Raw genomic sequence first — 15,818 nt, 5'->3', positions numbered from 1 at the left:
GTGAGGCTTCTTGCATAATGACTTATGCATACAGTTGTATATTTAGGTTTGCATCAAATTCCTCCCATTATGAAGAAAGATTCTTAGTTGTCAAGAGAATCCTTTTTTCTTCAAAAAGAAAAGGAGTACTTCCGGCACCTTAGAGACTAACAAATTTATTAGAGCATAAGCTTTCGTGAGCTACAGCTCATTTGAGCTGTAGCTCACGAAAGCTTATGCTCTAATAAATTTGTTAGTCTCTAAGGTGCCGGAAGTACTCCTTTTCTTTTTGCGAATACAGACTAACACGGCTGCTACTCTGAAACCTTTTTTCTTCAGTATGTGCACTGTATACTTTTCAGGATAATTGTTGCAGTTCCCTTCTTTGGCACTTGGTCTGTCACTTTTGGGTGTGCAGCAATTAGATACACATTTGCTGAGCTGCATGTCATGCTCAAAGTATGCATGCAGCCACCACAGTTCATTTAAAAAGTGCTCCCTGTTGCATGTAATAATCACAGCATTTAGAATTAAGTATGCAGACAGGGTGCCTCTAGAAGACTTGTGCTGAGTCATGTCTCTGAGCAGCCAAGTAGTAGAGAGGTCCCCTGTAAAGACAGTCGCATAAATTAACTTTACGTTTTCAGCCAATGGGCTTGTTTGATTATTGGAAGGTATAGGTTATTGATATGCCACTAGAGGGCTTATAAACTGCAAACATGAATGCAGTTGCAAATTCCAACAAACTACTTACAAGCACACACACTCTCCAAGGGGGTGGATTAATTCACTTAAAATTACAGTTGTATTTTCTTCTGAAAAAGCAGTGGTATGAAACACCATTAAGTCTGTAGAAGAAAAGTCTGCTGGAAGTCATTGCTCTCTGCTTACAAGCTCTTCTGAAGAGAGGGAGGTCCAGGAGACCTATAAAAGAGTGAGATCTGACAAGTCCCTGTTCAAATAATGATTTAAGGTGTTGTACTTTGTATTGCAATGATATATAGGTCAGTGCAAACCAAAAGTGAACAGGATTTGAATGTGCAGGGTCTTTTAATAAAGGAACCACCAACCACTAGTTCTGATGGAATTTTAATCATCAGAAAATGTGGTTTTTCAGTTTTGAACCACAGTTATCAAAAATTTAAATAAACTAGATAAGATAACATCATCTGGAGAAAGCTAAGTGTTTGCAGCCATAAGTATTTAGTTTGTTAAATATATTGGATGGCTTCTTAAACTAATACTTTTGTATAAGAAATCAAGCTAAGGACACCAGGAAGGCAATAAACCTTAGGAAAAGGTCCCTTAGTTGGGCTGGTATATTTCAGAGGAGGAAAAAAAACACTGCAACTTTAATCTCTCCCAGGCTCAAATGGGATTTGGCTTTTTTTATTCAAAAGCTCCCTGAGCATGCTGTTCGTTTCCTTGGTGTATGAATTTAGTAACCATGACAATTTATCTGAATAGATCAGTTGTGGGGAGGCGGGGGGACAAACTGGAACCACCTCCTGCCTCTTACTTGCCTTTCTGTGCAGCAATAGGAAAGGAAGTGTAGTAGAGCACGTGGCTCTGGGCTGGCTTCTAGGGTGTGGGCCATTCTGAAGTCATCCTGGCATTTCATATCCCAAGGAGATTGTGACTGCAAAACAACCTATCTTCCAACTCTATTCTTTCTACTAATTTAGTAGATGTAGCAAGCCTGTCTCCAAGACAATCTGGATAAGGAACAATTCAGTCTTGTACACTTGCTGGTTTCTTGGGGGAGCTGGAAAGGTAATGTTGTTTGTTCTAATAGAAAATGGTTTATCATAGGGCTTGGAGGGAGGGGGAAGGAAAATGTATTATACAAGAACTAAACTTTTATAACAGAAAAAGAAGCTCTGGTACCTCCTGCTGGAAAGATAGTCACTGAAAGTAAGGGATCTCTGCTACTGGAAGCTGAACTAAAACCTTGTTGAAGGAAGAGTATCTTTAAGACACTTGGTAACCCAGTAGCATTACTGGCAGCAGGAATAGGGTGGTCATGCAACCTGAGAATTTGCTGGGGTAATGGTTTCTTGAGTGTAGGGCCATAATATCTGGTAAAGTTGGAGTGGTTTTTTTTTTTTTTTGCAGTGGAGTGAAAGAGGAGGATGAGTGAGGAATGCCAGAGAAAAGAAGTTGCAATATCCAATGTGCAGAATGATCAAAAGCTCCGATGAGGGTTTTATCAGATGGAATGAAGAGGAAAGAGTGGATTTATGTAGTTTTGTGACATACAGAGCACAGTTGAAAGCAATATTAAAAAGTCTTTACAACTTAGTAAAATATGGACTATAAAAAGCAGTTACTTGGATTCTTGTACATATTTCTTTTACCAGTACTCTTTCCTTAATAGAAACTATGCACGATAGTTGTTTTTACTTTTTTAGGCAAGATACGTATTGCCACAACCACACTTTAAACCAAATTTTGATTCCTCCTCTTCATTTTATAATGCTTTGAAGAGCGGAAATTTGATAGATTCATTCTCTTGGGTGGAAGGGTTGGGGTTGGATTTTGTTTTTGTCTTTTATCTTTTTAGTACCATATTTGAGTGTTAGAGAAAAAATACTTCAAATAAAAATTGTTTTCTGAACACTAAAATGCATCCCTATTCTAGTATCTTGCTTGGTGAGCCACCTTTGTCCATGATATTCTTTTAGAATAATTCCATTTATCCCCTAGTACTAGGTGAAGTTATTTTAACTGATGCACACTAAAATGGGAACAGAGTTTTATACATTAAAACTTACTGCATTTTCTATCTAGAAAAATAAGCAAAACATCTCAGCATCAGGTCACATTTTTTCCCCTTCTCTGCTATGTCCCTTTCCCTTCATCAACATTGCTAGGTGCACTTCCCAGCCTCTCCATGGCAGCAGGCAGCTGCACAGCTCATCTATATCCTTTGCTTTGGGATGATTGTGTCTCGACAAACCCAGAACATCCACTTTGTCAGGATCTGTCTGGATGTTCCTGTCAGTTATACATGTTTTGTCCTGGATTTTTGTGAACTGTATAGCCAGATTACGTGCACTAGCTGCCAAGAAGCAGAATTATTGCAGGTTAGTCAAATTCAGAGCCTTACCTCTGATTTCAGGAAGTAGTAGTGTTGCTGGCAAGCCTGTAGGAACTCAGCTGCATCACCACCACATTCAGGTAGTGATTGTGCCCATGCTTCTCACATTAGCATTTGGAGAGACACAGGAGGATGGGAAACCTGGTCACTAGGTCAACAGAATCATTCTTTTCTCAACCTAGCTGTGTCTACAGCGGGAGTTAGTTTAGCATAGCTACAGCACTAAGACATGGGAGATTTGTACACCTCTGAGCCATGTAACTATGTCAATATAAATTTCAAGTGTAGACCAGCCCTAAAACCAAACGAGGGTGAATAGAGGCAGCGGAGCAAGTGAGGAGGAAATGTTTGTACACCATGTAAAGTGTATAAAGGTTAAGTAACTAAATATTAGAAGTGTGAGAATTAGGGATGGAAGAAGGGAGCATTAGAAGAGATTAGAGTAGAAAATGAACAAAAGACAAATGTACAGAATATAGCACAAAACACTCAGAAGGAATGAGGACAATAAATCTGCATTGCTCCAGAATCTTAAAATAAAAGCTGGGCCTCCTGCTATGGAGCTGAAACTTCAGTGATGATGTTGGGATGGGACAAAAGATTGAAGCGTAGATATTGTTTCCTACCATTCTAACATTCCTTTTCTATAGATTATGGCTCCAGATTTGTTTTGAAACGGGGGAGGATTTGTGGTGAAGGGAGTTCTGGGTGTTACATGGCTGCAGAGGGACAAGTGGGCACCTTTTACACTGCTCTTCCCACTGTTATAAATGCTCCTGTGCTGGCCTCGCTGACTGCACCAAAATAGGCTATCCTAGCTGTCAGTTTTTCAGTTTGAAAATCTAGAGTCTCACACTCATCAACATGCTCCTTAAGTCTCATAAAAACAGGTAGAGGGAGTATTTTGGCTGAGGCACTGGTAAGCATGTTAAGAGATTTAATGAAGATGACAGAAACAACAAACTGCATCCACTGTGTACCAGTGCCCAAAACAGGTCACATGACAGTCTAAATCCAATCACTGATTGGCTCAGAAGGTCTTTGTAAAACTCAAAGGGCTTCCTACAACTCCCATATACCTTAGAGCAGGGGTCTCAAACATGCGGCCTGCAGAGTTATTTCCTATGGCCCACCATAGGCACTGACTCCACCGGCAGCCAAGCTCCTTTCACCCCCTGCCCCCAGTGCTCCGTGTCCCCACTCCTCTGCCTACCTCCCAGCACTTCCTGCTGCCAAAACAGATGTTTGGCAGTGCTTAGGACTTTCCAGGAAGGAGGGGGGAGGAGCGGGGACATGGTGCGCTCAGGGGAGGAGATGGAGAAGGGGCAGGAATTTGGGGAAGGGGTTGGAATAGGGGCAGGGAGGGGGCAGAGTTGGGGTGGGGACTTTGGGGAAGGGGTTGGAATTTGGGCAGAGACGGGGTGGGAAGAGGCGGGGCAGAGGGGTGGGGAGCTTTTATATTGTTGTATGAAAAGGTTTCAGTGATGCGGCCCTAATGGTGATTTTGAGTTTGAGATCCCTACCTTAGGGGTTATACACTGGTGCTGCACATCATCATAGTATAAGAGCACCCATGTTGGCAGCATATGTGATGTCAAGTGCTTAATACACAAATTTGTCCAAGTCCCCAAATTTCTGACAGATTTGGATTTCTCTCTCATCTGAGTGTGGATCCCAAGCTGCCTGGGTTGTGAGAGCTGATAAGGTCACAGCATTGGAAAATATGGCAGAGACAGCAGGCCAAATTATAACTGCATCACTTTATTGGAGACTAATAGGGTTGTGCAAGTGTCTGAGGGCATAATTTTGTCTGCAGCCTCTATTACTGGTAATTATCAGTGACAGAGTTCAACATGACTTTCACGGTGAGTTTGCAGAATATCATTCAGAATAGATCATCTTTTTCTTATAAGCCAAGTATCTGTTATGGTGTCATTGAGAGACAAGCCCTATGATACATCTTGTGTAGACTCACTTTTAAAAGTAGACTTTTAGTTTAAATGAAATAAGTATCTTTGTGTCAATAATACATTTTATGGTTTCCTGCAAGGAAAATAAGAATGTGAAAAAAATTTTCATCTAGTGAGATACAATCTCCAGCATAGGGAGCTGTTTAGTCTCTACTAATTGGAAGATTGTTGGTCCCTTGACCTCAAAGAGGTGTTATAACAGCAAAGGGGAACATATCAGATTTTCATCAGTGGGCTAAGTACTCTGTAGCTGCCTCACAAGATGTTGTAGTATTAGTTTTATTTTTTTTCTCCAATGAATATTGGCACAAGAGTACTACAAGTTTTCAGCTAAACTACTGATCTACACCATGGTTTTGTTTGCATCTTTCCCCCACATCCTATATCTTTTCCTTATAACATCCCATATAATCTCACATACAAAAAAATCTAGTGCTAAGGTTGCAAAGTCAATCACTCAAAAGTGAGGAAATGCCAGAATGAAGGTTGCCCTCTTGGGCAAGTACACCATGATAGCATGTGATCATGTAATTAGAAACTATTTCCCCCACCCCACGAGGATTCCTGTCTCATGCAGTGCTTGGGATGGATGGTGCTAGGCAAATGAACTAAGGTCATGCAGTGAATGAGGTTGTTTACTGGATTGGGTTGAATATAGTTCCTCAGGGCAAATACTACATTGGGTAAGCAGGTTAATACATTTTACAAATACAAAATTCACTTTTTTAAAAATATTTTTTCAAAATAGCTCAGATTTTTTAAGAACAAACACACACACTGCAAGTTGTCACATATATCCCAGTACACATGACTAAATGTTTGTAATTAATGTGCATGTTTTGTAAATATTGAAACAGATTCTAATAGAACTCATGTGACCTCTTCACCTGTCATTGAAAGATACTAGCTGAAGGACAGTTCAGTATATGGAGCCTATTCCAAGAATTTATACAGCAGACTTCTCTGGAGGGAGAGAAATCAAAACACATGTTTTTCAAAAGTGCTGGAATGACCTGATTAGCAGAAATTACAAATGGTCTGGAAGAGTTAAAAAGGTATTGTTTTAAAATCAGAAACATTGTGTTTGTGTTTCTTAAACTTCTGTACATTTTTGATTGTTGGCAGTTCCAAGATGATATTTTCTTTATTTTAATGTTTACAAATATTCAGTGTTAAAGTGAGCTGCTTGTGATATGAGAAGACCTATCTAATTACCTAATTTATGTATATGCTTGTGTAAATGCTCAATTAGGCCAATTTAAGAGCTTAATTTGGGAGACGTCTTCTCAGTTGATACAGTATACAATATCTTGGGATGGGTTTTTGGAACAAGTGGAAAAGGTACTGTTCCCAGTTAGTCTGTGTCCTAATATAGGACTATCTTTTACCCTGTGCTCGGTTCATGCTGGAACGGAAGTCTGCCCAGTGCTATGAGGATACTCAAGCAATACAGTCACAAGTGATGCTTGTAGTTATGTACTTCAATATAGAGTCTGAGCATGCTGGTTTAACAAGCTCCCAGTAACCAGGGACACTGTTTTTCACTTTAGATTTAGAGAAGTGGCGGGCAGGCTGGGGGCCTTGGTGGAAGGGGCCCTTAAGGGATGGGGCGGAGAGGCATGAGTGGCGGGCCTCGGGGGAGGAGACCAAGCGGGGCCTGGGGTGGAGTGGGGGTAAACCATGGGCAGAGCCTTAGGGTAGAGGGTGGGGCCATGATCTGGGCACCGATTCCTCTTCCCACCTTCCTCCACCCCCCTTCTAGGGAGCTTCCAGCACTCATGTCCAGCCTCCCCAGACGCAGGAGTCATGTGCTGCTCATGGTCATAAGGCTAAATTCTGGCTTACATCACTGTTCCTCTCAGAGTAGACTAATGTCTGCAGATACAGAGCTCATTTAGGGCCATGGAACCTTTGCTGACTAGTGGCCTGAGGCGACTTTGTACTGTACTCTAAAAGCTGGAGTAAGAACAAAAGCTCTGCCTCTTTTTACATTTTAATTATGCTTCTGTGAAACAATTGCATAAAACATTTGTAGCTGTTTTGATGCTGAGATACTGAGGTGACCGGCACGTTATATGTACCTAGTAGAGACAGATTGTCCTAAATATTTTATTTAGATATTTTATCAGAAAAACAAAAGCCAAAAAAATCTGTCTCACAGAGGGAAAGGGGACTTGTGGAATTGAGTAGTACAATAAAATATTGGTCTTCTAATGCCTCTCCCCTTCTGGAGAAGTTTTTTTCTTGTTGAGCTGTTGAATGGTTTGTTATGAATCCTGGCAGTAGTAATGTTTGCATATGAGCTGAGTGTATTGAAAGGGTGGATATAATTAGAAGAGAAACTCCTTGTGTGTGGAAGGCACAAACCACCCAAACAGGTAGAGCAAGGGGACGTTGCTATGGACTAGAGCTACTAGTAAACTCAACCTCCTAAAGGATCAGAAGGACTTGAGGGGAAATGGATGAATATTTTCTCTTTGCTGCTTGAGGAGAATCTATGAGAGGGCAACACCATCTCCCCATTTCATGGGCACATTGGAAATAAGTGCTGTTGCTCTTGTTTTCTGGGCAAAATTCAGGAATGTGGAACATTGAAAGGCTGTAATACTCTGACATTCATTCATTTAAATGAGAGGACCTTGAATGTGTTTTGTCAGCTTCCTTTACTATTACCCTGTTACTACTTTTATTTTCTTGGAGGGTGTTTAAGAAGCTGCTCAGAAGAGAGTTTTGCCTGAAACTGCGTGGTTTCCTAGTTGAAAATAGCTAGTGAAACTGGCTATACACAAAGAAGTGGAACATCATCCCCTTTTTCATAATTTAGTCAGGTTAATGTATTGAAAAATCTGCAAAAACATCATGTGGGCAGCTTATGCAAAGGAGATTTTTTCTCAGAAACCTCAGCACAGAGTAAGTAATATTTGAGCAGCTTTCATATGAATACTTGATCACTTATATTTTAATTATATTTTCAGTTTATGCTTCTTATTAATTCTAACATGCAGAAACCTTCATATTTATATCAGTCATTGAGTGAAGGGGCCTTAGCTAAGAACTTTCTTTTCACTGCCACAATGTAATTGTTTTATTTTATATATGTGTTCATATTTATGCTAAAAGTCTAAAGTAGGTGAGCCCATTATTGCACAAGAGTTAAGAAAAGAACAAATTCTATCAGTGTGGTTAAATCAGGCTTGTTAAAAGGACATGAATGTTTTCCAAACCAGGCACAAAATCTGCTTGCCCAGCTGTATCACAGTGATGAGAAAAAAAAATAGTTTACTTGCCTCAGGTGAATACGATGTTGCAAGGTTGGGATATAACATTTTAGATTGTACTGTTTTCCTTCAGGGATATAAAGAAACAACTGCTTTCCCTTCAATTTCCAAGAAGTCCCTGGAAAACACAAAAAGTGTAAGTATTTGAATAATGTATTTGTCAGGCTCTCTCCAAAAGCAGTTTGTGATGCTCCTACCAGGGCTATAAACCAGAACATAATTTTATGCATAGGTACTAAAGCGTAACTAAAATTAACACAAAGAAAAAGTTGTCTGACTCTTTGGACCAAGCTTTGCTTTGGTACATTCTCGGATGGCTTCAGCTGATTTGAAAGGGAGCTGTGTATTTGCCTTGAGTAAGGAATTTGGCCCATTCAGTTAAAATCTTTCATAGGTACTTATGTCTCCTGTTACCATAGTCTCTGAGTGCCTCATAAACCATCTTTAATGTATTTATCATCATGATGTCCCTGTGAGGTAAGGAAGTACTGTTAGCCCCATATTTCAAATGGAGAACTGAGACACCGAGAGGTTAAGTGACTAGCCCATACAGGCAATCTGTGGGGGAGCAGAAATTGAACCCAAGGTCACACAAATTCCAGACTAGCAGCCCGAATACTGGCCCAGATCACTGAAAGATCAGCTCTTTTGAGTGTAAAATGTGACTCACCAGCTGGTATGCCCTCTTGTGGCTGGGCAGGCATAATAAGCTCACCTTCATTGGTGCCCGCTGTGGTGGTCTGCTTTTTCTTGTGCCTCACTAGCCAGTTCACTTTGGGTATGTATACACTGCAACTGGGAGTGAGTGTCCCAGCCCAGGTAGGCAAACTTGCACTAGTGTACATGGGGCTCAAGCTTATGTGCTAAAAATAGCACTGTGGCCATTGCAGCTTGGGCAGTCAAGCCCACCAACACCCTAGTCTAGAGGGGCCAATCCAGAATGTCCACGCTGCTATTTTTGGTGCATTAATTTGAGCCTCACACATGCTACCATGAGTCTGCTGACCTGGGCTGGGAAGCTCGGGCCCAGCTGTAGTGTAGACATACTCATATGATCCCACTCCTTCCTCACCTTTGGGTTCTGGTCCAGGGACCCTTGATTAGGCAGTCAAGGTTTGTCTGCACGGACCCATTGCTGCCTTGGACCGCTATATTTCCTAAGCTCACTGCAGAGCTCCTTGGCACATTCAGCCATTCACTCCCCTCACAGGGCAGTCCCTGAACCTGCAGAAATCTTCCTTCTCCCTGAAAGCCTCTCTGCCAGCATAGAGAACCCTGGGCAGACGCTCCCCAGCTTTGCTTCACAACTGTGTGGTGCTCCCCATTGCAGGTTTACCTTTCCTTCAGGGAAGTTCTGTCTGCTAGCCATCCAACTCAGCTCCCTGACTCCAGCCAGGTGTCTCTCACAGAGAGAGAGCACCAGCCATCTGCTCTCCTTCCTGACTAGCCCCCAGCTGAGCCCTGTTCAGCCCTTTTAATTCCTCCCTCCAAGCTTGACACCCCCCCCCTCAGGTATAGCTGAATGATCACACAGGCTGTAATTAATCCCCTTCTGGGCCTTGTGGGAGTTTGTACACCACATAATATATGTCAGGGGTGGCCAAACTGCAGTTTGTGAACCGCTAGTGGCTCTTTTACAGTTAAAGTGCAGCTCTCGGAGCCCCCTCTCCCCCTGCCATTTTCTATCTACCAGTCTGGGGGTGGGGAGCTCAGGGCTTCTGCCCTGTGGCAGGGTGGTGGAGTTAGGGGCTTCTGCCTTGCGGGGAGGGGGGTCTTGGGTCTTCAGCCCTGCGGGAGGCACTTGCTGGAGCTTGGGGCTTCAGCAGGAGCAGGGCTGAAACCCCAATCCCCAGCAAGTGCACCCCGCAGGGCTGAAGCCCCGAGCCCCAGCAGGTGGACCCAGCTCTCGAACTTCTGAAGATTATCATATGCAGCTCGGAGGGTCAGTAAGTTTGGCCATCCCTGATATATGTAATCAGACATTACAAAGCTGCTTTCCTCTACAAATAAATGAGAAAGATGATATACCAATCACTCAATTTAAACAATCACTTTTCAACTTGTTTCATTGTGGTGTCATACTGTATCTCTGGTAGGTAGAGTTTGGTTGTAGACAGAGATTTGAAGAGTACCTCTACTTTTTCTCCATCAGTTTAACCCCTGCCTGCTGTTCGTAAATGCATGGCATTCGACAAATTGTGTTATACTCTGAAATTATTACTTTAGTAGAAGGTCCATAATAACAGTTTATTCAAACTCAATGAACCAAATTGTGTCCCTAAAATTCAAGTCTGGAGAAAAATTTTAAATTTTTAATAAAAAGTTTCTCTGTATTTTCAGCAGCACAGTAATTTGAACAGTCAGACATCATCCAAACCCCTTCAAGAATTGTTCTTCTCCCCGCAGATTTCATGTTCCCAGCAATCTCTGTACAAAGCTGTCGGCTCTAAGTGTGCTGGGGTGAGTTAATTTCTTGAGTTACGGAAACAAATGTAAAGTATTTCTGAAAAATAGCGAATAAAGACAATGAAAACATTTTAACTGCAGGAATGTGTTTTCTTCCTTGCTCAATTTAAAATAGTAGAATTTCAAGAAATGTACCAACTAATAACACAATTAAGCAATAGAAAGTATAGTTAGGGCCCAGTCTTGCTTGCTTTACTCATGTAAATATTTCCATTACTGTAGATCAAGAGGTCTCAGTCTGGGGATTGTGAGCCCCAGAGGAAGTGTGAACCATACTATAGTTCACTTATTCATGCTAGTCTTTATATTGATGTCAGTGGAACTATTCATGTAAGTAAGGCAATCAGGATTTGGCCCTTAAAATGTGTTAGTTATCTAGCAGTCCTGTATATTCTTATCTGAGAAATGGGTTTCTCAGGAATGGCTCAATTATCATGATTTTAAGATCATTTGTTAAAGCTGATACCTTATTACAAATCTTCAGAAATTACCTTTACATTGTGACTCTTCAGAAGGAGGCTTGAACTAGCGTTTGAATTTAACTCATTGACTATTTTGTTGGTTTTAGCTATGGATATACCCTCTCAAGTTTTTTCTTAAAAAACAACAACAGAACTTTCTGGATTAAGTGTAAATGTACTGTTAAGGAACCTCTTAATTTTAGTTTGTGATATCTAGAGACAATATTGGCATTGGCATTACCCAGTACAAAAATAAGTAGAGAAACGGACATACAAGTGAAATCCCATTTAAAGGTATGTATTAACTTCCCTTGTTTTCAGATTGCTTGGAATAGCTGAAAATTAAAGTTTGCTATTTCATCTCTTATGCATGTTTCTAGCATCATTTGGAACATTGCCTTGCTCGAAGGCTGAAGCAGTCTGTTGGACGTCAGGCAGTACTTGAGGATGAAAGTCGAGCTGCCTTGGGAAATACAGAGGCTTTTACTCTGAGGGTAAGAATCAGTGAAAAACATCGAACCAATTGTCCAGCCATAGACTTACAAGTAGAGCTCTGCTTTAAATGTGTGTCAGTAAGGTTTCAAATGAAGACATGCTGCATCTGATTATGTTGGGGAATGATGGAAGCCCAAAAAGTGTGTAGGAAGTGAGATCATCAGCTGCGGCTCTTTTGATCTTCCCCCAACCCATGTAGCGAAGGGAGTTTTCCAACAGGTCCGTGGGTAGGGCATTTTCTCAGTATCTTTTTCTTCCCTCCCATGCTTTGTGGGCAAATTATTGATATCATTGCATTCTTCCATACAAGGAGGGATTAACAGGATTAATACCCATGAGTATGGAAAAGAGATGTGGAAGAGGAGAAAGCACAAAATAATCAAAAATAATATCTAAAGTGAACACTCTACACTTTGTATTCTGTGTTGTAATTGAAATCAATATATTTGAAAATGTAGAAAAGCATCCAAAATATTAATAAATTTAAATTGGTATTTTATTATTTAATAGTGCGATTAAAACTGTGATTAATCATGATTAATTATTTTAATCGTTTGATAGCCCTAATCCTGACATTTGAGAGTTCTATCACAAGATCATGAGTCAGACTTAATTTTACTTAGAAACCGTGTCTCTCAATTCACGAGAGTTGGCAGGTCTGCCAGGCTCTAGCTGTGGCACATAATGGTTCAGTCTCCTGTGGACTGTAACACTTTTTGGTCTAATGTCAGTTGTTGGGTTTAGCATGCAGGTGCTGGGAGATATTGGTGGCCTGTGATATAAAGGAGGTTACAAAGGAGGCCTTCTACTCTTAAACTCTGACTCTAAGAGGAGAGAAAGGCAAGGTGATTGAGGAAAAGTGTAGGCAATGACATGGGAAGCAGAAGGAAATGAAAACAACTATTCTGTGGGGGGGAGATTATGTAGAACCCTGCAGATGAGGAACAGGAGCTTTGATGTAGTAAGAGACAAGAAGTAAAATGGGAGAGTCTAGAGGGTTTTCCATTTAGCAACACAAGGCTCTCCCTTTGGTACATAGGTTTGATGTGCTGTCTGCACCACTCCCACAAGAGACGAACACTCAAAATTTAGGTCTTTCACATGACAATGCTGAACTCTACCACTGGGCCGCTAGTTCACCCCCTGCAGTCCATACAGATATGTAATTCCCACTGAAGTTGGTGACAATTGTGTGTGAATTTGTGTTGCAGTATTTTCTCTGTACATATTTTGACATGGTGCTGCAGTAAGGTTTCTTACGTAAAAATTTTATTTCTCTTCAGTCCAAAGAAAAAACTGCAGATCAGGCTAGAAGTCACCATGCAAATTCCAGTGCACTTTCAAATGGATTTCAACAGAAGGAGAAAACCTGTTTATCAGAAGAGGAATTATTCTTCAAAAGACACATGACAGCAATGAAGAGAAGGGTAAATGTAAATATTTGGGTCCTACCAACACTGAGAACGGATGAAATACCTCGCTTGAAGAGCCCAAAGATTAGTGATGACAAGGGAGACAACAGAGCGATGACAGACGCATTGAAAAGTGCTTTGTTAGAAACTGTTGCTTTAGCTGAAAATGAGCATTCCAGTCAGGATAATGGAGGAGACAGACCTGTCTACAGTGAATCCTCAACACAAAGTACAGCTCAGATGGAGCCCCAGTCTGCAAGCAGGGCTGAAAAAACAAAGACTTCTACTCCTTTGTTACTGAGGAGCTGGGAGGTGCCTGCTAATCTGGGAGAAGATAAACAACGGGACCCTCCTGATAGTGACACAGACAGGACTATAATTAGGGGACACATCAATATACCACATTCAGCTGGAAAGAAAGTCTTTATGGTCTACATTTGCGGAGGTTATCAAGTAAGCAATTGGAAACCATCCCCATTCCCACCACAGACACTCCCACACCCTGAGATTCCTGGACTATCATGTATCACATCTGGGCTAATTATTATTATTCACTATTTATATAATGCCCACACTTTTGCTAGGAAGTCTAGTTTGGGGGAAAGAGTGTAAGACTTGGAATCAGGAGGTGGTTGTTCTAAATCTGACTGCCTTTGACTCACTGTTTGGCCTACAGCAAGTTGCTTCATTTATTGTCTCAGTTTCCCCATCTGTAAAGTAAGAATAATAATATGTACCTACCTGTCTCTCTCCTGGGGTTAATGTGTTATTGTTTGTACAGTGCTCTGAACATATGAAGTGCTATGCACATGTAAAATGGGATGGCAGATGGGAAGACAGGTACCTGCCCTGAAAAACTTGCTATCTAAATATACATCATTTAGGGAAAAAAAAAAAGTGTGTGTTAGTGGAAATGTCAGTCATCACTAGACTTTTTTTTTTTTACATTTAAATATGAGTTCCAGGACCCTAGCATGTGAAACGTCAAATGAGTATGAACAAGTCAGTCTATTAACAAAGAAACACACAATAAAATTTTCACATGTCAGCACGAAAATACTCCCAATCTGCCATACCCAACCCAACCCAACCCTTCAGAAAAAGGTCTGGATACATTTCCTTTTTCCTAACGGTGTTGAGGTTCCAGTAACTGTGCATTTGGGCTGTCTATATAAATGGTGTGAATTCTCCCATGTCCCTTTAAAAATACAGCTGTCAAGCATTCTGCATTTTGGTATTTATATTAATACGCTTAAAAGATGACATAAAAGAGTTTTTAAAGATGCTAATAATAAAATGCATGTAAAGATGGGAGGGGAAACCATCCTACAAAGAAAAGGAGTACTTGTGGCACCTTAGAGACTAACAAATTTATTAGAGCATAAGCTTTCAAAGGTTGCACACAGGAACAAATCTGCAGTGAGGTTCGTGTGCCTCAGGCAAGTGCAGTTCCCAGCATGTAAAGAGATAGTGATCTATTCCCAAAATTTGCCTTCAACTTTTCATCCGAACATTCAAGGGTGCTATAGTCTTGGGGTTTGGAAGTCCGATTTTAGAAAAAGGAGCTACTTACAAAATTTGCATCTGGATTGTGAACATCTAGACGGTTGGGAATGTTTAAATCTTTAGTTACAGTGTACAACACCCTATGAGCAAAACAGCTAGAATGTGATTGGGAAGATGTGTGCAGATGGTAAACTGATCATAAACAGTGCACCTTAGGTGACTGTATTATATGTAGTACCATCTGGTCATGAATGAAAAAGCATATCAAACCATGAAATAATCTCTAAATATCTCTTTTTTATTTGAGAAATATTTATCCCATTGACGCATTTAAATCTTTGCGTTAGCATGAAATGCTGCAAAGCTGTATTTTATACCGATATAACCATTTAGACTCAGTATGCTTGTTTTTTTGAGCCAGATTCAAAGGCAGAAAGAAATGCATTAGTGCCCTCGTCTGTACAATTACTGTAAAGAAAGAAGTTACAACTTTCGGATGCTGGACCTAAGATGGTGGCTAAAAGATGGTGTCAGCAGCGATCACCACATGGTTTTACTTCACTTGAAAATGCTGAAGAAGTGCCAGGAGTTGGGACACCAAACATTCTTTGTAAGTTTGAGTTTAATTTGGTATGATTAATTTCTAGTATATTTTCTAGAGATGGTTTATTTTACTTTCTGAACAATGCACATCTTACAGATCTAGTGTACTGAGGTAATTGGTAAATACTCCACTGAGTTACACCCTGTGGAATCTTAATGCCTTGATTTTTGCACAAAGTGTATACCAGGGCTGTATTGTGTCCCCTTTATATGGCTGTTTACCCTATTTTCTCATTGTTTAGTTTTCAGGTTTTCATTGGACAAAAGCATGACAATCCTGTCATCCAAGAAATCATATCAAAGGAAAACTTAGACACAATTAAAGACACAATTGAAAGCATAAAACTGGTTGCAATAAAGCCAAAGCAGAATATGCTGAGTGGCATACTACATGGTGGATGAAAAGAGGCAGCTCTGACTGAGAAAATAGAACAGGTAGAGGATAATCAGGCCGGTGTTACAAAAAAATTTTCTGGGAACTGACAAGTCCTCAAAAGAAAAGACAGTTGAGACCCACCCCAATAAAGAACTGGAATCAAATATTTCAG

At 40.7% G+C, this 15,818-nt stretch overlaps 1 protein-coding gene across 6 annotated transcripts; it reads left to right on the top strand.

Annotated features, from left to right (window-relative positions):
• The first annotated feature begins 5,528 nt into the window (after positions 1 to 5,528).
• Positions 5,529 to 15,663, top strand: LOC119855268. 6 transcript variants are annotated; one of them, XM_043513565.1, is made up of 7 exons: positions 5,529 to 6,104; positions 8,401 to 8,463; positions 10,668 to 10,787; positions 11,635 to 11,748; positions 13,033 to 13,614; positions 15,089 to 15,277; positions 15,513 to 15,663. In XM_043513565.1, exons 1-6 carry the CDS (start codon positions 5,976 to 5,978, stop codon positions 15,113 to 15,115), a joined length of 1,035 nt encoding a protein of 344 aa, XP_043369500.1. In that variant the 5' UTR covers positions 5,529 to 5,975; the 3' UTR covers positions 15,116 to 15,277; positions 15,513 to 15,663. The 6 variants fall into 6 exon arrangements, with proteins under 6 accessions (XP_043369500.1, XP_043369498.1, XP_038256928.2 ...); XM_043513566.1 differs by lacking the exons at positions 15,089 to 15,277; positions 15,513 to 15,663 and adding an exon at positions 7,750 to 7,959 and having other exon boundaries at positions 6,000 to 6,104; positions 10,734 to 10,787; positions 13,033 to 14,489; XM_043513564.1 differs by lacking the exons at positions 15,089 to 15,277; positions 15,513 to 15,663 and adding an exon at positions 7,750 to 7,959 and having other exon boundaries at positions 6,000 to 6,104; positions 13,033 to 14,489.
• The last annotated feature ends 155 nt before the right edge of the window (positions 15,664 to 15,818 follow it).

The sequence above is a fragment of the Dermochelys coriacea genome, chromosome 4 (genome assembly GCF_009764565.3).
Source record: "Dermochelys coriacea isolate rDerCor1 chromosome 4, rDerCor1.pri.v4, whole genome shotgun sequence".
In the NCBI taxonomy this organism is placed as follows: Eukaryota; Metazoa; Chordata; order Testudines; family Dermochelyidae; genus Dermochelys; species Dermochelys coriacea.
The sequence above is the reverse complement of the archived record's forward strand: the minus strand, read 5'-3'. Positions and strand labels throughout refer to the sequence as shown.